The sequence below is a fragment of the Lepidochelys kempii genome, chromosome 10 (assembly GCF_965140265.1).
Source record: "Lepidochelys kempii isolate rLepKem1 chromosome 10, rLepKem1.hap2, whole genome shotgun sequence".
Classification (NCBI taxonomy): domain Eukaryota; kingdom Metazoa; phylum Chordata; order Testudines; family Cheloniidae; genus Lepidochelys; species Lepidochelys kempii.
Window position 1 is genome coordinate 62,623,695 of NC_133265.1, and position 27,756 is coordinate 62,651,450.

The 27,756-nt window shown below is 41.9% G+C and overlaps 1 protein-coding gene across 3 annotated transcripts; it reads right to left on the minus strand.

The window, feature by feature from the left end:
• Window positions 1–639: 639 nt before the first annotated feature.
• MAPK6 (mitogen-activated protein kinase 6) lies at window positions 640–24,469 on the minus strand. Of its 3 annotated transcripts, XM_073303857.1 has the most exons (7): window positions 24,307–24,469; window positions 13,950–14,172; window positions 12,968–13,612; window positions 11,189–11,333; window positions 5,411–5,575; window positions 3,844–4,045; window positions 640–3,008 (listed from the first exon to the last, which is right to left on the minus strand). In XM_073303857.1, the coding sequence occupies exons 3-7, from the start codon at window positions 13,520–13,522 to the stop codon at window positions 1,910–1,912; spliced, it is 2,166 nt and encodes a 721-aa protein (XP_073159958.1). In that variant the 5' UTR covers window positions 13,523–13,612; window positions 13,950–14,172; window positions 24,307–24,469; the 3' UTR covers window positions 640–1,909. The 3 variants fall into 3 exon arrangements, with proteins under 3 accessions (XP_073159958.1, XP_073159957.1, XP_073159959.1); XM_073303856.1 differs by having other exon boundaries at window positions 12,968–14,172; XM_073303858.1 differs by lacking the exon at window positions 24,307–24,469 and adding an exon at window positions 23,401–23,947 and having other exon boundaries at window positions 12,968–14,172.
• Window positions 24,470–27,756: the final 3,287 nt, after the last annotated feature.

Genomic DNA, 27,756 nt, shown 5'->3' on the forward strand with positions numbered 1-27,756 from the left:
TTCCCTGTGCCTTGTGGCATATTGTGCACCTCAGGGAGAACAGGATAGACACCTCTGGTGATAGGGCAGGACATGAGGGGCCCCTTCCTTCCCCACCACGTGACCTATTTATGTATGTGGAACAGGAGGGCATAATCTGATCCTGTATAAGCAGGGCTCCAAGCAGTGGCCAAAAGAGAAAGGGTACCTTGAAAATTTGCTGGTACTCTTGGAACATTACACACATAACCATGCTGTTTTGCCGCTGTATGCTGCCAATGAAAGCAGTAATGCTTATTTATAAATTAAAGATCTTCACCCACAATAACTGAATTTTCATCAATTGGATTATAGAAGTTACTGCTCACCTGCCTCCAAACATTATAGTCTCAGTACATCACATCTGTGACCTTCATACATTTAATATTACAGGATACTGCTACAGTAGGAGTTCCAGGAATATACCACCTAGGACTTGTTTCCACTACCAAGTTAAGTTTTGTTTTGTATGTGGGCAACACTCAAGTCATCACAGGCTGAGTGTGCAACAGAAACCATTTAAAACTGGGGGCAGGCACACGGGCCACAATATAAATGGTGACATCTACCTAAGTTACAATGCAGCAGGTAATTCTCATTGTACAAGTAGTGAAACAAGAGTCATTTTTTGCTGGCCATGTTTTATTTGTCTTTCTTTAAAGAGGGGAGCCAATAATACAGTATCCCAAAAAAACAAAAACAAAACAAAAAAGAAGGTAAAACAAATTTCCAGAAGACCGAGATGCTACATGCTACATTTAACCTAATTTTATTCATGCTTGTTTTGGGGGTGGGAATTATTCAGTAAAAACATACAGTAAAAGCAAAATGTCTCACCATATATAACTTTTAACCTACAATAATAATGTACCTTAATTATTTCCATGCAGACAACTAACATTACAAAATTTTTTTTAAAATGAACACAATTAAGACTTCTAGGAGCATTTTATGATAAAGCAATTCCTAATTTTTGTAGAGAGATCAAGCACCCCCACATTACAAATTCCTATACACAGTGAGTGCTTTACGTGAAATGAAAACTTTAAAAAAAAAAAATGTATTGGACAGCCTCAGAATAAGCCAATGTTATTATATATTCAGCTATGTAGGCAATAAACCATAGTGCTAAACAAAAACCTTATCTGCCAAGTAACTTCAAAAATTAAGTTGACGTTCTGTAATTACAGAAAACATATTTATTTGTTAAAATAAATAAGTGCCACATATTAACACTTCACTATAAAGAATGCATACCAGAACATTTATAAATATTGAATGATTTTTCAGGAAAAATAGCTACTATAATAATGCTGGCTAAAGAGAAGTGCATATGAGAAGCACTATGGGTGGTTAATGTTTTGCCACATACTGCTGTTACCTTGAGGTAGATAACACATGCGTACCAAATTCTGCATTCATTTTCAGTTGCTGCTGGTATCATGTGTCTAAGAAATGTATACAGTATGAAAAACTAATACACGAATGAAAAAATGTTTCAGGGAAAAAATAGATATTTTCATGCAATTATGTACAGTCTCACTGTGTAAATTTCAAGGCAAGATTCTTTTTTCTGCAAAACATGGACAACTGTTTTACTGACAGAATGTTTTTACTTGGTTTAGTGCATTTTTTTGTTTCCTCCTACATTTTGCATTATTCTGCTCTATTCTTTAATTTTGTGTGCAAACGACATGCCAGTTTAAAAACAAAAAACTAACTCATGTATAGAAAGTAATTCTGGGATTGTAAAAATGATGGTAAACAGAACGCTAATGAAATCCATACCAAAATTACACCATCTGATTCAAGTAAAAAAATTACTTACACTAGTAATAAAAAAAAAGACAAACATCTCATGAAGAATACAAAAAAATGTCTGCTGAGTGTTTTAGTTTAGATGTTTCAGAATGCTGCTGTATGTCTTATGGGGAATTTGGGGAGATGATTTCATAGCAGAAGGTGTTAATGTGGCCTGAATTGATTTAAGTGGTGAACCAACAGGACTGTGAAACTGAGGGATACCTATAGCCTCTAACTGCTTGTTAAAGAGAAACTCCCCACTGTTACTAAGAAAGCTCTCTTCTCTTTCCTTCTCCCCAAGCTTTCCATCTTCTACTGGCTCAGTTTCTAGCATTTCTGTATCTTCTTTCTTACTAAAGAACTTGTCCAAATAACTGGTGTAAGTATTTTCTTTCTCAATTTGTTCATCCTTCCTGACTTCACAACAAAACTGGTCTATGAGGAAGCACTCCTCCCCTCCACTTACAAACTGGCTATCCCAAGAAGTTTGGTACAGAGCTTCCAACTGTGCCAAGTTGGCCATTCCTTTTTCCTGTTTCTCTCTGCTTACTGACTTTGATATTAAGGCTTTCAATTCCAGTTGGGACACTGAGCTATTCAAGTCATTTAATTTATCAACATCAGTAGACTCATGTTGTAAACTAAGTTGAATGGTTCCTGCTATAAATGAATCAAAGTCAAACCCTTGATTCTTCTCCCTTTCTTTTTCAACAAGCTGCTGTGATGCTTCCTCAAGAGCTATCTGAGCTTTCACCAATCCATTCCTTTCACATTTTGACTTGCCTTTCTTATCAGACTTCTCTTTACTCTGCTCCTTCCAGTTAGAAAGATCTATAATAAGCTTGGGCTCATAGTAATGGTTAACTTCACTATCTCGCCAAACTAAGTTATCTAGGTATGAAGATGACCTCATTTTGTAATTACAAGTGTGGCTACATTCCAGATCACAGTACTTGTTTTCATGGTGATCAGGATATTGCCAGCAAGGCTCAGTAGAGAAGTGCGTGTCAAAAGCAGGATCCTCCAGATACTTTTCACGATCTCCATCCAAATATTTGCGAGGATCTACTTGCACTTCTTCCTCATCAGTGACATCAGAAAGAGCCCTTGGATCACGCTGAACTTCATCAGCTTCAAAGTTATTATGAATAGGCCAGTCATGATCTGAAAACTGACTTTCATGGTATCTGTAATCATTAATTTCCTAGAGTTAGTGAATGAAAATAAACCTTCTTGATTACAAATTATCCCAGACAAAATGAGCAAGGGCTAGGAATACCGCTAGACCATTTACAATTCAACATATGCAAGTTATTTTCTTAACTGAACTGGGCTGTATCTGTATTTTAGATTTTTAAATGCATCCTGAATATGGTAATTTATACATGCATGTCTTTAATCATTTTAAATACCAGAATATAAATCACTAAAATATGAGATTTAACCCAAATTAAGAATCCCCCCCCACCCCCAAAATATTCTTCTATCAGAAATGCTATTTTAAGTAAAGATATTTTTAAATATGACGATTGCAATTCTATGCCTTTACTAGTGTATTTACTGAATGCAGAATATGGAAAATCTGCATTCCTGACCAATTTGTCTTATTGAAGAAAGTTAAAAAAAAATTAATCTTAAAAGCCTAGCAGACTGAAAAATAGACATACATCACCATATCCAAGTCAGTCTTTGTTGTGCTTTGTATTGCAGTGGACAATTATAAAGCGCATAAAGACTAATTACAGAGACAAGCTGTGGGAAAATTCTTATCCTCAAGTTAATTTAGAAAAATCAATTAAAATGCAATTGGGGTTCCTGGGAAGGTGAAGTGGGAAGGAGGAGGAAAAAACTTCTCACCATGGGAATACTTATCCCTGCTTTCTGCAGAGTTCTACTGCTCTTTAAGTGATATGTTCATAGCATCTCAAATATAGCCTCTTACTTTAGATTTAAGGAAGATGTCATGATTCAGAAGCACAAGACAATTCATTAATATCTAAACATCATTTGGAATAAATTTACCTTTCCCAATTATAAATATGGCTATGACTTTCATCCATGAGCAGAATATCATCAACCTCATCTTCAATGTGAAAAGGATGACTTGAAATGGGCTCATCCGTTGGAAAGGAGTAAATGCTCATATAAGGATGGGACAAAGCTTCTTCTGCTGTCAATCGATCCATGGGACTAAATGTCAAAATTTGCTCCAGGAAGTCCAGTGCTGTAGAGAGTAAAACCACAACAGTGATCAGTAATTAGAAGCTGAAAATCTTTATTCCTGAAACAATTACACTTGGGGATTATAAACCCAGTGCTTTATTTTACATGTGTAGGTCTATGTCAAAGACTGCTGAAAACATTGAGACTTAAAGGTACAGAATGATTTTAAGACAAAAGCAACCAGGTGATAAAATCAATCTGGACAAAAATCCATACTGTAACCTAAATCCCCTCAAGGGCTGCACAGGCAGGGAGAGGCACCTCTCCCCCAGCTCCAGTACAGGTCCAGAGCTGCTGTGGCCAGGGAGAGGCATCTCTCGCCTGGCCCCCGCCCCGGAGCTGCCACAGCTGGGGAGAGACGCCTCTCCCTCGGCCTGCTGCTGCAAGAGAGGGCGGGGGAAGTCTGTCCTCTCTCCCCACCGCAGCCCCAGGACAGCCTGCACCCCAACCTCATCATCCCGAGCCCCACCACAGAGCTCACATCCCCAGCACCCCACCTGAGCCATCTCCTGTACCCCAAACCCCTCATCCCCAGACCCACCCAGAGCCCACACCCCCACCGAGAGCCCTCACCCCCCCCCACTCCAACCCTCTGCCCCAGCCCTGAGACCCCTCCCACACGCCAAACCCCTTGGTCCCACCCCCACCACACATCACCTCCATATTGGTGCACATAAAATTCATTCCGCACATAGATGTAAAAAATTAGAGGGAACATTGACTAACTATACATCTGGAAAGGCAGAATACAGCAGTAAATGGTGATTTTAAAAAGAGAATTTCTTATTAGTTGTAAGTTAGTCGAGTTAGCATGGTCTAAACCAAGTTAGCAAGTGCCACTGACCTACTCAGGAATGGTCAAAAAAAGATTCAAAATGTTTTGTTCAAGCAGGAATACTTGAACCAAAAATTTTCAATTTTGACAAAATAGTGCCTCAAATGTTTTCAGAACAATTACTGTATACTCCTGAACCAATTACATCATTCACATGCCTTTAGAAGACTAACATCTCAATAACCCTCTCCCCACCTCTGCATTATTTGAATTGTCACAGAGATGCCCCCTTTCTTCGGCTCCCTGCAAAGAAAGCCATGTAACATTTCTCTAGGACTGACTAAGTGATACAAGATTCTCCATTTCTCACAAGGACTGGAAACAACTGCCTCCATAAAGTTCCTATTCTGGAGAATGACCAAGAGTCAAACATGTGACATCATATATAGTATCAATCCTGCCATCCACGAAAACATGCTTAGTACATAACCAAGTTGGTGCCAAAAACATTCACTGTAAAGTTGTCTGCTATGATTTTTAAAATTTTTAATTTACAGGGACTAAAATTAGATTTTTTTCAGAATCACTTACCTTCAGGACTGATGCCTGGAAGCAGCTGTGTTAAAGGTTTGTGCGGCTCAGTCATATCATTTCTAATGTAAACTGGGATTACACTGAGAAGCTCCTGACGGTCCTCCTCATGCACAACAGGAATTGACTCTAAAATCAGCTGCATCTGTTCAAGTTCATGTGCACCTAAATGTTAAGCAGACAAGACAAAAAGTCAGTTATGTTCCAAACAACTTTCTTTAATTTCTGACAAACACATGAGCTCAAAAGTAGTTTAGTACACTTAGAAGGAATTAGTGTAGTATGGCTAGATGTTAGCATATTATGCCTTACAGGGTCTTAAATTTCTGTACATCGAACTCCAAGAATAGGTCTCACCACTTGTCTTTTGGCTAATATCCTGCCCCCTCCAGCTGTTCCATTTTGCTTACTCAATAGTTCATTCAATATCTGGAGCACTTTAGGTTCCATGCTCCTCTAGAACAGTGACAATTCATCTCACTTTTATTTACTTTAACGTAATTCACAGACCCATCAATTGATCCCTTTGCAGTACAATTCAGATCTGAAATCTTGCAGTAATGTCAGGAATACTATTACAACATATCAATATCAGTTGATTAAAAAAAAGTGTTCCACGTAAAATTTGTACGAATATTGTATTTTATTTTTGAAGTGCAGTATTAACATTTAAAATACTTAATGAAGTGTACTTATGCATATTAAAAAGGCAACCATGCAACACTTCCTTTAAGAAGACTATTCAAAAACCAAGACTATAAATATGGGACAGCAGGCATAAAGAGATGCATTAAACACAAAACACTTACTAAATTAGAAGGGAGCTTTTCCATTGATCAGCTGGCCATGACTGTGAGGACGATGACAATAAGCCCCTAGCAGGAACCATTCAGTGGTGGGGTGGCCTCCCTGCGGCCAGGCCCAGGGACTCATCCTCCTCACGGTCCTGGCCAGGATCTCTGCTCTGCTCTGCCCTGCCAGGACTGACTGTAGCTTCCCTCCTGCCCCTTGCACCTTCATAGTTTGGGTCAGGTGTCAGCAACACCCTGGCTGTGCAGGGAGCCTTCTGTTGTCATGGGAGTGGGCAAGCAGGTCCTAGCAGGACAGATCAGACACTCCCACCCAGGACTGCAAGACCCATGCTGTAAGGGAGGCTGCCCCATTGCTGAATGGCTCCTATGCAGGACAGCCCCCACACACTCCCAGCTGATGAGCGAGCGAGCAGATCTGCAGAGGACACCCTGCACTGATGCAGTGCCGTTGACACCTGATCCCTTTAGGCACAAGACTGCTGACCAGGACTGCAAGGAGGAGGAGAACCCCAACAGGAACCAATCAGCAGCAGGGTGGCCTCCCCTGCTGCAAGGGACTCATCCTAATAATCCCAGTCGGGGACCTCTGTTCTCCCATGAAAGGGCCGCAGCTTTCCCTGCACCTTGCCCCTTCAGGAATTGGGTGTCACTGGCTCTGCAGCAGTGCAGGGTGCTCCCTGCAGCTTTGCTGTGATGGCCTCACTCGTCAACCAGGAGTGTGGCAACGGGAGCTGACCCCAACCAGGAACTGTTCAACAGTGGGGTGGCCTGCCCTGTGGTTGCAGACTTGTCCTCCTCCTTGCAATCTTGGCTAGGGGTCTTGCTGCACTGAAGTGGGATGACTGCAGCAGCCACCCTGCATGTTGTGCCATGATGTCGAGGGTCCCTTGACCATGCAGGGAGCTAGTCCCACTGTCAGTGCTGGGAGGGAGCCCATTGCAGCCCCACTGTTAGAACTGGTCGTAACTGCTGCAGCCTCACCGAGCTGTGGTTACCACAGCAACATCTTCACAAAATGACTCTTGGGCATGATAAGTTCCCATGGTAACAAGGCAGCTTCCTGAAGCACAGTTACCTAAACCAAAATTTGAGCCCCACCCATATTTACGGTTTCTGGCATTGCATTTCACTATAGAGATTGGGGGGAGGGGGAGACTGAAGTGACAGATTTATTTAAATCAAATCACAAGCACTTCTTGTGGAGTTGCGTTAGCTTATTTAAATATATACATGCTTAACTGTCCTTAAATTTGTATATATACAAAAAACGTAGCTTTTGGAAATTAGTTTCTGAATTCTTCGGTTAGGCTGTACTTCACTTGCCTGGGCTGACGAGTAGCAGCTGCTTTAGTTTCTCTCTCTCAGTCTATTTAAGAATCTGCTTAAGAAAATTTAAAATATCTTCTCTTTTCTCATTCAAGATGAACTACTTATTGTTTAAATATTTGCTTGGAAATGTGAATGTGTAACTGCTATTAAAAATATATTACTTCTGTATTTTATACTACTCTTAAAATGCCTTCTAAAAATTCCTTTATAGTTATAATCAACTTTTTTCCCCAAGCCCCAAGTATTCTGAGGTCTACTATTTCCTCTTTCATTGAAGTTGCATTCCAATAAGCAGGATTCTGAGGATAACTTGAAAGCACAGACAGGCAACGAACATTATAAACCTCAAAAGAACAGTGTTCCAATCAGAAAAGTCAATTAATATATGTCTTGATATTAACATGTTAAATACCTCTCTTTTCCCCTCCTCCCACATATCTAAAGACATTAAAAGTTTACCTCTCTCTTATTCAGGAAGCTAAGATGATACTAAATTAGCTTCCCGAGCAAGGATTTAGTAGGAGTTTTTTCTAGTTGCTTCTTTACCTGATATCGCATGTAAACAGACATGCTGAACTTGGGATTTTCCCTATGAGGGCTGAATCACAACTTAAAAGTCTGGATGATGGATAATTAATGTTTCCAGATATACAGGCTTACAACTCTACCTTCTGTGATTTACTCAATTTTTTTTAAACTGACACCACACATGAAGAAAGGATGTACAAGTATCCTACTTGGTGGCAAAACAAGAGACACTCAAATATGCATTTGTATAGCCTGTGGCCACAGGATGCATTAGATACAAGAATCCTACACCTGCTGACAAAACTGCATAGAGTTAGAAAGAAAAGTCTTTACCAAGCAATTAGGGCCAGATTTTCAAGCTCAGCTGCTTCCCCTTCAGACACCTAAATGAAGTGACCAAACTGTCAAAAGTGCTCAGCTGCCAACAATTTTCCGTTGAGAACAATTAGCTCTCAAAAATGTGGCCCCAATTGTGGGTACTAAGCACTTTTGGAAGTTCGTCTTGTAGTGGTTTTAGTTTGGACATTTCTGTATTAGAGAGAGAAAAACTGCATAAGCCCTCACAGCACAAGCAATTTCATAAGATGTACTTTGCAATACTATACAGCACACACTCTTTCCAGCTACAGTGACATTTTGCCATTAGAAGTCATTGGCTTTTCTAGGAAACCACCTTTTAGCAGAGCACAAACAGACAACAGCATTAAGCTCTCCTTAATGCACCGAACTCTGTACATCACCAACATAAGTGCATCCTATATTTTTTTGTTATACCTAGCAAACGTGAAAGAGCTCTGCAAGTACTTCTGTCAAACTCCTATTAAATATGAGCTTCAAAGCATCCTCACGAAGCAAGTCTCCTTATACAACTATCCACACATATCCTTGTCAACAGCCCAGCCTAACTCACTTTCCCTGTAAGATACATTGCTGCAGCTACCATGCCTTTAACACACAAAATTAAGCTGTACTGTAGCATTTAAGAGAGAGAGATTAAAGCTTGGCTGCTTTGTAAGTACTTTTTTTAGCCCACTCTTTTCACATAATAAAATAAACGTCTGGATTAATACTCAATCTTGATATTTAAAATCAAATCAGGCCAAGATAAAGAACAAGTCTCAGTCTATGGGCGTAGCAGAGAATGTAATAGTGAATCTGTCTGTAATGGGAGGGCATGATCTCCAACCCATGTCTAGAGGGCAAAACAGAAGTGAGCAGCTGGAAAACCCCTCTATGAAGGGTAGAGCAGATTGAGCTTGCCAGTCCATAGTGAGATCCTGGAGGAGGAAAGCATGATACAAAAGCCAAAATGCAAGACACTGTCATCTAGCCAAGAGGAGTGGGGAAGAGGTAGGGTGTTCTGAAGCGAAGTAGAGTCGTTTGGCCCATATGCGATGGTCAGTACGTAGAATGTGGATGGAGGCAAGAAGTGGTTTGCGGCCCATAGGGAAGATGTAAATAAGTTAAGGTGGACAGATAAAGTGAAGTGGAGGCCGTTTATAATCCATAGGTGGTAAGTGTTTTGAGGCCAGGTTAAGGCGGAAATTGAAACTACAAATATAGATGGTTTGTCCTTTCATTTTTCAAGAAAAATTGAACAAACAAGATGTAAAATTAAGCTACCATTATGAAAGACATCAAGACAATACACGGCTTTATGCTTTTATTTATGTAATAATTCTGACATAGGAAAGGGCAAGAGCATAATCCTAGGATCAATGTATATTAAAAATGTAATCTAAATGCTAGTGATGTAACATTGCTACTAAAGTATTTTTAGATTACATTTTTAATATAAGGAGATTCTATGTTTGTGCTATATTAGAACTGAATCAATGCACCCATAGCACCAAATTTCAGGACTTTTTGTTACTGACTAGCATTCTTTCCATCAGAGCCATCTAACATTTCTTTCAATCAATCATTCTCAATAAGCTAGCAGCACATTATATTTCTATTTTTAGAGTATTAAACATTTTGATACTAAGAGACACTTCAGTACTCTTCAGTACTAAAAGACACTTCTCAGTGCTCACTGGAAGATTTCATACATCTACTAATTCCAGGACAAACTTCTGGAGAGAGGCAGATCTCTATGTACCTTCAAGTTCCTAGTGATTTTCAAAGATAGGGTACCCAATCAACGGCATTTTAAAGGGCAAAATGCTCTCATCTTAACTTTTATATTGATGCCTGAAGTTAGGAATTTCCTTGCAGCGATTTTTTTTTTTTTTTTAAGTGTATGGAAACAGTGTCGTCACACTCCCAACTCAAAGAACTGAATGGATTTTGCTTCTACTGTTGTGAGACCTGTATTTCATTCATTGTACATGTGTTAGTTATACCGGCAGAAGTTAGTGTAGTTCTCAGGGAAAGTAAAAGTTTACATCCCATGTGATTGAAAACATTAATGGAGGTTACAAATTTTGCTGGGACAACCACAAACTCATAAAGGGACATATCCTACCCTAAACAATGTCCTTTCTGCACCAACGGAGCACCAGAAGTGGGCTATAAATAAGGTTACGTTTTAGTCACGGGTATTATTAGTATAAGTCATGGACAGTAAACAAACATTCACAGCCCATGACCTGTCCATGACTTTTACTACATACCCTTGACTAAAACTTGGGGTGGGGGCAGCTTCGGGGGGCCATACCAGGGGGCACCACAGGTGCTGTGAAGGGGGGACCGTGCGCGCCCGCCACGTGTGCTGGGGCGGGGGGGGAGGGGAGGCGGCGGCCAGTGGCACCACTGGTGCTCGGGGGAAAGGGAGGCAGAAAGAGGGTTGGCGAGGCTGGGGCAGGCTCTCTTCCCCACTCCTGAGCTCCACGTGCTGCCTCCGCTCCGCTCCGCGCCCCAGTTCTGCAGCTCCCATCGGCTAGGAGCTGCGGGGGTGGTGCCTCCCGGCAGAGGCAGCCCGTGGAGCTAGGAGGAGCTGAGAGAGGGGCGTTCCTCTCACCTTTCTGGGGAGCCCCCCCCCAGGTAAGCACCTCCCCACGCCCCAGCCCTGAGCTCTCCCCAAACTCCTGCTGCTGGGGAGTGGGGGGGCGAGAGCCCCAGCAGCAGCCGGTGTGCCTGGGTGAATGACAATCAGTACGCTACCAACCTGCAAAGAGGGTTTTCCCAGTCAGCATTTCAGCAAAGATGCAACCTGCAGCCCACATGTCAATGGCTTTAGTGTAGTTGTTAGGAGAAAGTAAGAGACGGGGTGATCTGTACCATTTAGTAACCAATCCCTCAGAAAGATGGCCCTAAGGAAGAAAAAAGAAAATGCAAGTAAAATTTCCTCAAGACAAAAAATTATTTTAATCCAAGCCTCCAGAGATAAGGACAATATTAGACCATTTGACCACATATATTATCCTACCTGTTACATTTAGTGTACCACACATACCAATACTGTATATTTTATAAGCACACTAAACAAGTTTAAATACTGTTTGCAATGAGCTCCAAGTTTGATCTTGAAAGGGCTATTTTACAGCAATCTTTAAAACAGTTAAGTACAATGGTGATTGTATTTAATCAATCACTTGCAACTTGATTTGCATAAATCAGTATGATATTATTTTATTAGTCAAATTAGGTATAGCTCCTAAAAGTTCCTTATTTCCAAATGTCAAGTTAATAGAGATAACAAATCCCTTCTGAAACATGAAACAACAAACAGGAAGATCACACTACTACTACTAAAGCCCAGTGAGTAGTCACGTTTGTACACTGGGGATGTACAGATATTTTAAAGGTTTCAGAGTAACAGCCGTGTTAGTCTGTATTCGCAAAAAGAAAAGGAGTACTTGTGGCACCTTAGAGACTAACCAATTTATCTGAGTAGCTCATGAAAGCTTATGCTCAAATAAATTGGTTAGTCTCTAAGGTGCCACAAGGACTCCTTTTCTTTTTGAGATATTTTAAAGTCATCTAAAGTTCCTGTAATTCTACATCTATGCGTTGCTCTTAAATCCTAAACTGTGCATTTGTTCATCTAAATACTGCTTTTACAAACACCCAGAGTTAAATTCTCTTCCTGGTTACGTGCATGCAATCTCCCCTTGGAAGCAAACAAATTATCTGAGGGCAGAACAAGCCCCCCAAAATATTAAATTTATAAGGATTTTTTAAAAAGCAGCACTCTCATCCACTGCATTTGCCAAAATTTTAAACACTGCAACCCTAGATTAATTTACTTGTAACTTGCCATGGGAGAGAGAGTTAACTAAAGTAGCAAGCTCAGAACTTTCAAAAGGCCTGATGAGACACAAAGCCATGAGAGGTGAAAATCTCAATGTTTTGGGGCTGAAGGCAAGACATTCATGGTACGCTAGCAGCCATTAATGCCTACCTATGGAGATAATGACATTTTAACTTAGGCTATGTCTACACTAGCACTTTCATCAAAATTTTTGTCACTCAGAGGTGTGAAAAAACCACCCCCCTCAATGACAAAAAAGTTTTAAGGACAATAGCGCCAGCGTGGACAGCGCTTCATCAGTGGAAGCCGCACTCCCGGAGACAAAGCTACCACCCCTTGTTGGAGGTGGCTATATTAAGTCTCTGGGAGACAGCTACACAGAGCGGCTACACAGCACAACTTACAATGGTGCAGCTGCGCTGTTGAAAGGTACGCAGTGTAGACATAGCCTTACTCTGCCAGTGTTCTTAGCCAAACAGCAAATGCTGCAACTTTGTAAAATACTGTGAGGGAAAGTTAGTTACCAATCCAGGATAGGCCTAAGAAACTTTCCACTTTCACCAACCCTGCCATCAAGCACTTATATTATAATGATGAATACTATTAAAGTATCTAGACAAAGAGAGACCATTCTAAGACGGATAGGCTATCAGGATATCACTTTTTAAAAAGTGAATCCATCTCTTCACAAACCTTATGGGAATAATGAGGATCCATGATCCGTGCAAGACCAAAGTCGCCAATCTTCAGCACCAAGTCTTCAGTATTAATGAAAAGATTAGCTGGTTTGAGATCTCTGTGCAGAACATTTGCAGAGTGAATATACTTGAGCCCACGTAGCAGCTGGTACATGAAAAGCCTGGCATGTTCTTCCAGTAAAGGGCCCTGCTCTAACAGGTTAGCCAGATCCGTCTCCATGTACTCTTGAACAATGTAAACACAGTTCAGTTCCGTGAGGGAGCCCACATCATCCGTTAACTGGCTTCCATTGGGACCAAGAATTTCAAATACTTTCACAATGTTATCATGGTCAAGTCTTCTAATAATTTTAATCTCACGTAGAGCATGTTTAACACTCTGAGGATCTGTGAGGACAATTTTCTTGACAGCCACTCTTTTATCACAGTCATTATCGACAGCAGAAAAAACTAAGCCATTTCCACCACAGCCCAGTGGTTTCAAGTCCATATACCGAGAGCCCAGATCAAAACCATGAATGTTCATGAGACTTTCAAACTTTTCTGCCATTTTGAAATTCTTCAAGTTTCTTTTTCCTCTTAAGCTACCAAGCTTCTGTAAATACGTAGACACTCTTTCACTGGTATCTGAAGGAAAGATCTTACAGAAAGGGAGAAGAAAAACTTGGCTTTGACTGCAATATGGTTTTTTGACACTCTCATTGCATTATTAGCCAACCAGGCCTGTTGTGTCCCCTTAAATTTAGAGCCGACAAACGCTATAACTCAAACTGAGCATAAGATAGAAAGATTGCAGCATTCATAGTTCAAGAAAGGTGCAGAATCTCTGCAGACATTAAAGAAAATACTCACAAGAAACTCAAACGAAATGAAATGACATACTATGCACTCAGCTCTACCATGCAACTGGGTAACATTTAACAAAAATGTGAATAAATATGCACGTAATAGACTTCTATTAACATCCTCCTCCTCACAGTGCAGATACATTCAGTGTTGGACTGGTCCTGAGCAGCGTCATTCTATGGTGCTGGTAAGCACTATGTTTTTTCTTCCTTTTCTTCCTCCTTTGTTTACAGTCTAGTTAAACAGGAAACTGGCGGATCTTGATTTACAAAAGACGCCTTCTGTTAATGATCAGGTGGCTCCAGCTCACCACAATCACAATCAAAGCTACCATCCATTTTATTCCGTGACAACCTGGAGGGGAAATTAAAAAAAAAAAAAAAAAAAAAAAAGGAGAGAGAAAGAAAATAGGTCAGCATTTCTATACAAAAAAACCCTTTTAGACTGCTTCAGACAAGTTGTAGGTCATTATTTGAGCACATCACCTGTAACCTCAAAAAAGAAAACCACCGTAATTACAGAACTAGAAATAATGCATACTTTTTATGCTCTTTGAGGATGAAGTGACATTAACCACCAACCTGCTGCCTCTGAATAACTTTCCTCTGTTGCCACTAATATATTAGATATGCAGACAAAGAGAGCTACTGGATTTGAATAACGAAGGAAGCATGGTATAAATCTTGACAATTCTCCGAGATTTCTTTCTGTTGTAGAGAGGTCAGTAGCAAGAATTTCATTATAATATTCTGCTGCTCCTCATTCAAAATGGTGAAAAAAAATCACGTTTGTATACAATTTTTATATATATGGTCTAGCCCAGGGATTCTCAAACTGTGGGTCCCCCATCCTGCGGTCGTGTAGTAATTTTTGTTGTCCAAAGTGGGTCACGGTGCAAGAAAGTTTGAGAACCACTGGTCTAAGCCTAATGTGATTTTTAAAGGAAAGTTTAAGGAAAACCAGTTCAGCCATTCTTGAGTTGAATGAGAGCCTTCGGCTTTTTATAAATAACTTATTTGAAACTTCAAACTTGGCATTCAATGAGGAATGCTTTACAAAGTTTACACAATACACATCTGGCTACAAAGCAACGATACTCAGACTGAGGCTCCCAAGCCTCAAGTCCCATCTCCCCCCCCCACCCCCCCGCTGAGCCCCAAGCACCCAAACTTCCATCCCACTGAGGCCCACCCCCCCAGCATCCAGACTCCCTGCCTATCCCTTACACCTGCATCCTGACCCCCACCCCCGCACCCAGGCCACTCCCTGACAAGCCCCAACCAGCTGCACCCCAGATCCTCATCCCACCAAGCTCCATTTCCCCTAAACCCGGACCGCCACTCCACTGAGCCCCACTTTCCCCCCTCCATCACTGAGCCCCCCAGACCCTACCTGCCGAGTCCCATCCCTCCACACCCAGACCCCTCCTGCTGAGCTCCAACCACCTTCACCTAGACCCCCCTGCAGACTCCCATTCCCCCTGCACCCAGAACCCCACAACGAGCCCCTGTGCATAGATCCCCCCCGCACCCAGACCCCTCACCAAGCCATCCACACTCAGACTGCCCCACACAGAACCCTCTCACCCCATAACTGGATCCCTCCACAAAGACCTTGCGCACTTGGTTCCTGCTGGGCTGAGCTTGCTTGCCCCACATCTGGATCGGGGGCCAGAGCTGGACTTGCGTGTGAGACACTGTCTCTCTTGCTTACTATCTTGGCACACCTAGGGTGGAGGGGCAGGGCCTCAGAGTGTTTCTGGGACATGCCTAGCCCTTGTGGTGTGTCAGGTCAGGTGCAGCCTCACTGCTGAATCTGTGCCTTGGCGTGGGGCAGGCTGCAGGGTGATCTCCCACCTCAGTGCAGCCAGTGGCCTGTGTTCCCCACTGCCATACTGGAACATCCACATTTATTGAGAAATAAAAGATGTAGAATTTTAAAATATCATGCACAGATTTAATTTATTTATTTTGTGCAGAATTCCCTCGGGAGTATCCCTTACTCGTTTGTATCATTTGCCTTTTTGGAATGTGTGATCATTGGATGATATTCATGTTTCTTGCGATCTCATAATGTATCGGATCTCTTACAGCCGTTGAAATTTCTGTTTGACATGATATTCATATATAGAGATATGGTGAACTGGAACGGGGGAGCCAGGGGCCATGGCCGTATCACTTTTTCCTGCTTTAAGGGCGAGTGAAGGGGGGGAGGGAGTGGAGAGGAGCAAGTGGTGGGCACCAGGAGCCTTGGGGAGGAAGAGGCCACAGTCCGGGGATGGTAGCCCCCCCGACTTCTATAGAGCTCCTGGAGCTTGCATAGCCCCCCAAACTAAACTCTCCCATTATGCCTTTGCCTGGCAAGCATAATGGGCCCGGTGTGGACAGCATCATTGGCAACCCAGTACTGAGCATTAAAGGCACTACAACTGCTGAACTGAATGTGTTAGAAGTAGGGCTGTCAATTAATCGCAGTTAACTCCTGTGATTAACTCAAAACAATTATTTGCAATTAATAGCACTGTTAAACAATAGAATACCAACTGAAATTTATTAAATATTTCTGGATGTTTTTCTACATTTTCATATATATTGATTTCAACTACGACACAAAATACAAAGTGTCCAGTGCTCACTTTATATTATTTTATTACAAATATTTGTACTGTAAAAAATGATAAATAGTATTTTTCAATTCACCTCATACAAGTGCTGTAGTGCAATCTCTTTATCATGGAAGTGCAACTTACAAATGTAGATTTTTTTTTGGTTACATAACTACACTCAAAAAACCACAAAACAATGTAAAACTTTACAGCCTACAAGTCCACTCAGTCCTACTTCATGTTCAGCCAATCACTAAGACAAACAAGTTTGTTTACATTTATGGAACATAATGCTGCCCGCTTCTTATTTACAATGTCGCCTGAAAGTGAGAATAGGTATTTGCATAGCACTTTTGTAGCCAGCGTTGCAAGGTATTTACGTGCCAGATATGCTAAACATTCATATGCCCCATAATGATGACACTCATTAAAAAAATGTGATAATTAAATTTCTGACTGAACTTCTTGGGGGAGAATTGTATGTCTCCTGCTCTGTTTTACCCACATTCTGCCATATATTTCATGTTATGGCAGTCTCGGATGATGACCCAGCACATGCTGTTCATTTTAAGAACACTTTCACTGCAAATTTGACAAAATGCAAAGAAGGTACCAATGTAAGATTTCTAAAGATAGCTACAGCACTCGACCCAAAGTTTAAGAATCTGAAGTGCCTTCCAAAATCTGAGAGGGATGAGGTGTGGTGCAAGCTTTCAGAAGACTTAAAAGAGCAACACTCCAATGCAGAAACTACAGACCCCGACTCACCAAAAAAGAAAATCGACCTTCTGCTGGGGTCATCCGATTCAGATGATGAAAATGAATATGCGTCAGTCCACACTGCTTTGGATCGTTATCAAGCAGAACACATTATAGGCATGGACGCATGTCCTCTGGAATGGTGGTTGAAGCATGAAGGGACATATGAATTTTTAGCGCATCTGGCGCGTAAATATCTTGTGATGCCAGCAACAACAGTGCCATGCAAACACCTGTTGTCACTTTCAGGTGACATTGTAAACAAGAAGTGGGCAGCATTAGCTCCTTCTAATGTACCCAAACTTGTTTGAGTGATTGGCTGAACAAAAAGTAGGACTGAGTGGACTTGTAGGCTCTAAAGTTTTACATTGTTTTGTTTTTGAGTGCAGTTATTTTTTTGTACATAATTCAACAAGTTCAACTTTGCACTACATTATTTGTATTAGGTGAATTGCAAAATACTATTTCTTTTGTTTTGTTTTAGTGCAAATATTTGTAATCAAAAATAATATAAACTGAGCACTATACACTTTGTATTCTGTGTGGTAACTGAAATCAATATATTTGAAAACGTAGAAAACACCCAAAAATATTTAAATAAATGATATTCTATTATCTTTTAAATTGCGTGATTAATTTTTTTAATCGCTTGACAGCCCTAGTAAGAAGGTATTTATATACTGATTCAGTTGAATTTTTTGAGGGTGGTAGGCTACTTTTTGATGACATATTGTATGGTGTCTGAGTGTAGCCTTAAAATTATTTTAGGGAGTTCTGAGGAAGCTTATTTGAGCAACCTTAACCATAAGCAGATTAAGTGTTTTTTAGGGGCTCATTATAAATTGAATGGAATACCGAGAAATCATTCAAGCAATATGTATAATCAACTCACTAAATTTGACCTGCCGTATGTAAAATTTCTGAACACTTGTTCTTGTGCCCCAAAGCCCATTTTTAGTTTATAACTGAAGTTATTACCTAAATATATGAGGACCTTTCCTATGGAGAGGACACCTTTTACATGTAGGAAATATGTTACATTCTAGTATTAATTGGCCTAAGGTACAGTCAGCTACCATCAAGCTGTTCCTAACACCTTGATTGTTAATTCAATTTCAATTTACCTTATAGGAATTATTTTATTACTGGCGTACATCCACAGACAGTCATTTGCAACGACAACATCATTTTGTCAACAGGCGATTCATCTACACAATCTAGCAGAAAAATTGCAGTCAGATTACTCCCTGCAAACCAATTGAACCCACTGAGAGTTACCTTTCCTTCAAATATTTCTAAAATTGTTATGGAAGGATCATTTTTGAAACTTTAATTCATTCAAATCTTTCATTAACTCAAGATCATCTACATATGTACTTCTAAAATTTTATTATTTCTATTCTTTAGGGTCTTCTTTTTTCCCCATAAGTAACACCATTGTCATTTCACGGTTCTGATTTTTTCTATGTGCCGGCAATAGACTCTCTCTCAAACTCTGTTTGATACTGCGTCCAGAGTCCATACTTTAATATGTTTCACTGAAAAGGACTGGAATAGGAAAGAAGACACTTGGTCAGTCCTTTAGCTAGGAAATAGAGGTAGCAAGCAAAATCTGCTTATCTTCCCATCATCATTTCAGGGTTTGCACGGAAGTGACAACACTAATGAAAGTCAAAAAGCAGCAAAGACAGCTGTATTAACTTTGTGAAAAGGAAGTTGCAGTCCCCATTCCTTCTCTCCCCAAGTCTCATCCCTAATCCCATTAAAAATGGCTTTTTATTTATTTAATATCAGGTCATGCAATATCCTTCCTCTGCATGACATATTAAGCCAATTTTCATTAGAACTCTGTCAAAATGAAAACAAAAGGAGATATAAGTTGGGCTAGTTAGAAAGGAAGTATGGAAAAACACTAGAGAGTTAAACACTAGTACACCGACTTCCTCTGATCACAGGCAAGTCACTAGACTTTCTAGGCCTCAGTTCCCCATCTGTAAAATGGGAACAGAAGTATTTCCCTACATCATAAAGTACTGGGAGGATAACTGATAAAAGATAAAGATTGCGAGGCATTCAGATACAACAGCAATGGGAGCCACGGAAGCACTTCAGATAAGTAGATATACAAGCATTCAACCATTTGAAAAGTGTCTTGCAGTTAGTGTGCCTTAATACAGTTCTTTTGTAGGAACTAACTCACTGGACTACCATGTTATAACACCACTGCAGATGTAGGACAAAGAGGGTTAACTGCCCATGTCACCTTGAACGGTCTCTTAACAGCATGTTAACTCCTTATGCTAAACAATCTGTTCAACCTTGTATAGAGCTGTGACACCCTGGGTACCTTATCCCGGATGTGAAGAGGAGATTATGTAAACTCAAAAGCAGGTCCGTTTCCCCAACAGCAGCGAGTCCAATGAAAGATATTACCTCACCCATTTTGCCTCTCTAATATCGTGGGACCAATATGGCTACAACAACAGTGTAAAATAGGTTATAAGTCAGTTTATTCACCCTAGTCCACAATGTGAAAAACTATACGGTGGCTTCTAATAATGTGGAGGAGATACTCAAGGTCTCTATTCACCACCTAAACAAAGCTCACACCAATGAGTAAGAGGAAGATGAGCCACAATTCTGACTATAATAAAGTTTTCAGCAAACAAAAATCTAAAAAATTTGCCCTTAATCATTAATTCCCCATTATCTTTTCTCTGTACCTACACATCTTCTACCTAGAAGGTAAATACATTGAGGGCTAGCTTAATAGCTTTTTGAATAGTACAGCACTGCGCTCAAATTCTGTAATGTCCTCACTGCTACCACCTCTTGGATTAGCTCAGGGTAAAAGCTGGTAGTTGCAAGATATTCTCTTTCAGGAATCCAGCTTTCATCATACTTTTGCCTCCTCTAGTGGCTGGTTAAGCAGCAACACTGCATAACAACTGTTTTCCCAGACAAGTTAATAAGTACAGTGTTTATGATTGCTACTAAGACCACAATAGTTTTATTGGACCATAAGAAGTGAAGGGGAGGAAAAAAGATTAAAGTTGGGTTTAAAGTCATTATTGTATGCTCCTGTCAGAATGAAGAGACAAAAAGTTATCTGGAACTTCTTATTAAGCCTTTCCCATGCCAACCTCAAAGTAACCTCACATGACGACGCAAGTTGTTTTTTCTCCGAACTGTAACAAATTTACAGTGTCAATTGTGCCTTTTATGTTTTTACACATAAAGTTGAAGTGTTCAAACTTGCCAAGAATGACATTTATTAAACACAAGACAGTCAACTCTGGATCTTATATACAATACAAGACCTACATTTTGAAGAGCCAGTCCAATTCCCTGTCTTGGGACTCCATATAAAAGGATAAATATAAAAAAAGATTGCTTTTCATGTAGCTATCTGTCGCTACTAATTCTTTTTCAAGTTGTGACACAGATACACTGAACAGATATACATATTAGAGAATGCAGCATGTATAACAGATATCTTCCTGCTAAATATAGTGTAGGATAGTGCACTCCATTTGTAAGTATCACTGATGTAAGAATCAATCGCATATAGTGATCAAAACCACTGGAACAAAATTATTCCTATTCTAACCTATACTCTGCTTGCAAGAATCAACTGCTCATAATAATCAAATCATCCAAGACAGATGTGATTCCTATAAAAGGAGTACATTGTATAAGAGTCTAAGGACCAGATTTTGCCCCATTACATATATTGAATAGTACAGTACTCAGAGTAGCAGCTGTCAGTCTGTATTCGCAAAAAGAAAAAGAGTACTTGTGGCACCTTAGAGACTAACCAATTTATTTGAGCATAAGCTTTCGTGAGCTACAGCTCACTTCATCGGATACACAGTACTGTAGTTTTCAGTTAGACTATTTGTGATACCAGGTACTATTCAAGGTGATCACACTAAGCAGGACTCTTACAACTCCACACCCTCCCCCTGTCGTCCCCCCCTGAATAAATTTCAAATAAATGAACGAAGGGATTACCATCTTTGTACAGCCATGTTTTAAAGGAAGGTCAGTTCTGACCAAACAAAACTGCTCTTTTCATAAGTCACTGCCAGACATCTTCCTTGAAATTGTCAGCCCAGCAAAACATTAACACAAGCAACATCACAAAGCTTAATTCAGTTTGCAAGAGACCTTTCAAATATCACAATTTCTCCCCACCTGCACACTACATCAATCTTTACATTTAAATATAATAAATGCTACAGACAATAAGACACTACTGTAAAGTATTACACTAGACATTTGGGCTTTTTCTCCCCAGGGCTCCCAGTTACTAAAAAAAAAACAGCTAATTTTAATTATGTAATCGTTTAGTTACAGCTAGAGTAGTTACGCATTGGGAAAATACAAGACTAAGTAAGAGACGCTAAAGAAAACTATTACACAACCTGATATGCCCTGTCCCTTAAACTATAAAAGATGCGGTGCACATCTATATTTTTTTTAGATCAGCCACGTTGCAGTCAGTAGGCAGAGTGAGTCATAATGGAATTGCTGTTTTTCTAAACCCTCCTACTTACTCCCTACAGTTTAGGGAACTATATGCTGAGAGTCTGCAGATGTTACTATTAGTTTATTCTCAAAACTAATGGACAGATGAAAAAGAAAAATGCTTTATTTTATTTATTTATTTATTTACACAAACACACACCAATATTTAGAGGCTCCATTATTGTAATTTCATGCAATAGTCAATATTTCACACACAGAAGCTTCATTTGGTAAACTCTGATAACAGCAACTTTGCAAGGTGGCTGTAAATTCATTGCATCACCAGGATATGATTTTCGACCAGAGTCTCAAGAATAAATATAAAAAGACTGATCACAAGAGCATATATTCAGTCAGGCTTCTGGCTGCTAATCTAAATTCCAACTGTAGTTTCCACTATCCTTTTTCAAAAAGTATCAGATTGTATTACTGCTCCCACCTAAAGTCTATTTATATTTCCAATTATCAACCACCACTTTCTGGAATTTATAGCTAGATTAAAAGACTTGTTTCATACAATAAAAATACAATACATTATTTGCTCGTGGTAGCACCTAGCATAAATGTTTGCACTGGCTCGATCACAACCGTTGTTCACAACAGTTAATTTAACCACAACAAAGTTGATCAAAAATAATACTGTATTAACGTAACAAAAAATATTTTCACCATTCACAGTTGCTTTAAACATTACTGTATTTTGCCAGTTTGACCAACTGTGCCCATTTTATTAATAAATTCACAATCATGCAAAATGTGTTCTTTTGTTCTGTAATTTAACTACTTATAAACAAATCAAAAAACTTCTTTCCCCTCACAGGAAGAAAAGGAGTACTTCATCGGATGAAGTGAGCTGTACCTCACGAAAGCTTATGCTCAAATAAATTTGTTAGTCTCTAAGGTGCCACAAGTACTCCTTTTCGCAGATACAGACTAACATAGCTGCTACTCTGAAATCCTTCCCCTCACAGGGTCATCTAAGGTCCCCTGGGAAGATCCATGAACACTTATCTCAAGACTGTACCTGCCATCATCCTAATAACTGGAGAGGACTCCTTTTAAATGAGTGATGGTCAGAGGTACCAGAAGGATTTCCTCAGCTAACAAAAGGTACAAGGCACTGTTAACTTTGGAAGCAGAAGACGGTAGGCAAAATCCTAGTCCCACTGCTGAAACAAATGGACTTACATTGACTTCTCCAGAGCCAGGATTTCACCTCTAGGATGTAATGTCCCAAATGGTAGTACAAAGCACTATGACACAAGTCTGGCCCCTCAAAGTTACCAACTGCAGGCCAAAGCCTCTGTAGTCTATTTTAATTTTAAAAGAAAAGATAAGCCACCAAGAAACTATACATTTTAGTTCACATTTGTTTATTTTTTTATTTACTCAACTGCTCCTTTCAAAGAACATTAACAAGGAAAACTATCATTTCCCTAATGGATTGCATTTTTGTACCTGTTGAACAACCCACCCACTCCGTTTCCATGAGCGGAAGATAAGACTGTGTTAAAAAGAAGACACTATACATAGACGCACAGCATTGCAATCTGGTGGGTCCCCAAAAGGGAGACAATTCCAGCTACCAGTAGCAGTATTTCTGCCCCATTCTATTGGCTCTCTGCCGAGACTGAAACATGTTAAGATAGGTGCCAAAAGTAATGTTCAAAAGACAATTCAGCACTGACCTTATACCCGCCACCTATTACACCTGACTTGATATTTGACAAGCGATCCTGCCAGCGAGCCACCACAGCACAAAAGAGGTATCTACCTTCAAATGTCCTTCGATTCATTTGCAGGCAGAGACAAAGCCCTACCATTACACAGCTTCTTCCATCTCAAGGGCCCCCAAAGCGCACTACGAACTCAGTAGCAACACAGGGCTCCGTCTCTAAGGCAGTCAGCTCCGGGCTGGAGCCCGGCCGCTGTCTAACAGCGCACCCTGGGCTCCGGCCAGGCGGCGGGTGCGGAGCGCCCTGGGGGCTCGGCGCAGCGGGGACAGCCCCGGTTACAGCCCGCCAACTCTTCCCGTAACGGTGCAGTTGTCTCACCCGCTGCCCACATGGAGGGAAGAGCGAGGCGCAGCCTGGAGGAAGAGCCCAGGGCGGGCTGCGGGTGCCCTGTGGCCGGGGTCGCCCCCCAGCCCGCGGGCGGCAGCCGAGCCAGGCTTCCCCCAGCGCTCAGCCGCAGAGGAAAAGCCCCCTCCCGGGGGTGGCAGCCCGGAGCCGAGCAGCCACGCTGCCTCAGCCCGGTGGGGACTGGGCCACGTCTCCCCGCCCCATGGGCGCCGCATAACCCCGCGCGGGGCGCGCCCGCCAGGGGTGAGGGGAGCTGGGCGGCCGCGTCCCCTCCGCACGCGGGGCAGCCCGGGCGGCCTGACCTACGCCAGGGCCGGCTGCAGCCCTGCCCGGGAGGGGCATGTGCCCGCCGCACTGCGGAGGCTCCCGGCCCAGGCCCGCGAGCCCGGCAGCGGGGGAGATCCCGGGCAGCGGGGAGGGAACAAAGCACCTTTGTGCGGCCAGGCCCCGCGCGGCGCGCACTGCGGCCTGGCCTGGCCTGGCCTCGCCCGCCCGCCCGCCGGCCACACTCACGGGGCTGCCCAGGCTCATTGAGGGGCTGCACTACACAGGCTCCTGGACCGCCCGGCCCTAACGGCGGGCTCCGCTCCGGCTCCGGCTCCGGTCCCCGGCTGCCTCGCTACCGCTCCAGCCGCCGCCATGTAACCCGGCTCCAAGGGTAGAGAGGGGCGGGCGCCGGCTGGCCCCGCCTTCGTGGAGCGAGGGGCGGGGCCCAGGCGGCAGCTCCGCCTCGCGGGGAGGGGGCGGAGCCGGCGCGAATTCGGAGCGGGGGGACGTTGCGGGAGCGAGGGAGGGGGCAAGGCCTAGTGAGGGGCTGCAGGAGGGAAGGGCGCGGGCATAGACACGGGGGTGTCCCGTGGGGTAGGAACGGATGGGGGTGAGGGGGTCTTACCCTGGATTATCATGAAATGGCTGGGGCACAAATGTTTGGGAAGTGGGGCATGGATTAGGGTAGCAACAAGGGGGCAGAAGCAGGTTGTGGGGATTATGAGGGACTGGGTGCAGATAAGTGAGGCCACAGCCCCCTAGCTATACAGATAATAATAATAGCGAGGCAGTCTTGCTGGAGCCCACCAGGGAGCCAGGAGAGGGGCTGGACCCGCCCCCCTACAGTAGTGAAGCAGAAGGATAGTGCTGGAATAAACAACAGCAAATCACTTGACCCAGCTGAGATAAATTTCTACTGAACTTTTGACTTTAAGAATAAAGTAAATCAACTGATAAAAACACACAGTCTTTTCGGGAAAATTAGTTGTTGGAGGTGCTGTACATAGCCACAATCTCCCCTTCCCGCCCCCAATAGGCTCCTTCCTATAATAACCCTTAGCAGCACCTCGCTGGACCAATTTACTTTTCTCCAATTGCCTATCAATGGCTGTATTTGAACCTCCTCCCCCAACTCTAGGTACTGGACCAGTTTGGCTGACTACTCCCAAATCATTATCTATACACACACCTTCACCCTCTCCCCCTCCAGCCCTCACACTTCTTCATGTTTATTACTTGAAAAGAATAAGTGTCTCCTTATCACACATTGTGGTGAAGACCAATACAAGGAGATAGGTATCAGCACCATCCTTTGGCCTTGTTTACAGTAGAAAAACATTTTCCCTCCTACCATAGAGGCAGTTATAACAGCCAAAGCCCTTTGGCCAGTATCAGGCTTCTTTATAGCAATATTACTGCATCCACCCTGCACAAGGGGTTGTATCTATACTACAGGGGTGGCCAAACTTACCAGTCTTCCGAGTCACATATGATAGTCTTCAGAAGTTCGAGAGCCTGGGCACACTTGCCAGGGTCTGGGGCTCGGGGCTTCAGCCCCGCAGGAGGTGCCTGAGGGTACTTGGGGCTTCAGTCCCACTCCTGCTGAAGCCACAAGCCCTGGCAGGTGCACCCCACAGGGCTGAAGCCCTGAGAAACCTCCCTCCCCACCAATTACCCCACCACTTTGCTGCAAGGCACAGGTCCCCAGTTCCCCCCGCCCTCAGTCTGGTAAGTGGAGAATGGGGGAGTACAGGAGGGACTTTTTCACAGTAAAAAAGCCACATGTGGCTCATGAGCCACAGTTATATAGCAGGGCTGGCCAAACTCTTTCAGTTTTAAAAAAAAATCATAACCCTACCCAGCCTAGTTATATAAAAACTATGCTATTGTATGTACCAGGGCTTAAAAGTGATCCCTCCTAGTTTCCTTCTTGCATAGTACTGGTCATAGTTTATGCTCCTTTGCAGGGCTCACATTGAATTGGTAGGCAGTGGTCCAGAATACTAGCACCTCCGTGAAGGTGCTCTCTTGCTTGCGGGAAACTGTTTTCCTTTTTTTAACTGAATTTAGACCAGTTTTAGATTAAAAACTTTTTTGGTATAGTAATGGCAATTGGAGGGCTTGCAGAATTTCAGTATTGGTAAACCCTTTTATTGTAGAGGAAGCTCTACCTGCATAAAATTGCTTTTGTGGGTACACTCTATTTTGCTTGGGGCAGTGGTTAGCCAATGGGCATGTTATACATATTGCACACCATATTAATATGTATTATACATTATATATAAATGTTATAAAACTTTAGGCTATTTGAATCATACTTACTTGGAGCCGGGTTACATACTTGAATCATACTTACTCTTGCTACATGTCCCATAACACTCTGCAACACTGAAGTCAGCTTTGGCACTTGAAAATTCAAAATCTGTCAAAATCAAAATACTTTTGTTCTGTGTCCTAGAATAGTTACCTTCACGGGCAGCTGGTTTGGAATGTAGTATCCAAACCAGAGACAAGAAAAGTACAAAACCAAGCAACAAGTTAAGGAAATGTTATGGACTGGTGGGTTGGATTTTAGTGTCCTGTAAGGACTTTTGTAACTTGTAAACATACTATAAATAGCTAAAATGCATATATTTGAAACATATCTTTTGTATAAGGTGAACATGTTGAGAGATAAGAATTGCTCCTCGGGGGATATACATGTCTCCTTTTCATATTGAACTGTTTTGTCTTTAGACAATAAATTTGGCTAAGTGCTTGTGTACACTTGAAATGCTTCAGTATAGACACTGCCTACGATGACAGAAAGCGTTCTCCTGTCAGCCTAGGTAATCCACCTCCCTGAGAGGCAGTAGCTAGATCTCCAGAAGAATTCTTCCATTGACCTAGCATGGTCTACATGTGGACTTAGGTCAGCTTAGCTCATGGGTGTGGATTCCTGAGCAACATAGATGGGCTGCTCTACTTTTCTAGTATAGACCAGCCATAAGTTTGGTTATCTGGTCTCTTGACCATTCTTAAGAACAAACTGCAAGTGTAGTCAAACAGTTGGCTACAGCTTTTAGACAATACAGTGATATAAACTACACCAGCAAAAGCATTCTGATACCAGTAGAAGCTGCATCTACACTAGGAGGGAATTGCAAGGCAAAACTTTTTCTAGTATAGACCTGGGCGTATGATTAAGAAAGCCACAAAAATATGCACGGATTGAGAGAAGGCTGCAGAGAACCTGGAACAGTAGCTTTGAGAGGCGTGAACTACCCCATTCATCTCTGGGCTTGGCGTCACTAATTTGATGATGAACTTGAGGTACAGGGGTCCCCTGTATACATTCAGGTTGCATTCTTGAAAAGATTGATGGATATTAAAACGACATACACCAGGGAATTTTTCCCCACAAGACATAGTGGAATAAAGGGAGGGATGCGTTCACAACTTCACCACACTCACCTATGACAATGCTTTTTGCCTAAACAGTGTACCTAAACAGTGTACCTTTTTAGGATGACAGGTTATACAGTACACATTTTACACATAAAACATTGAATAAAATAATGTAGAACCCTACTAACACCGTTCAAACACAGAACATTTAATATAGTAAATACAGTACAAAAATATAGTATAAAGCAAAAAAAAAGGAGTACTTGTGGCACCTTAGAGACTAACAAATTTATTTGAGCATATGCTTTC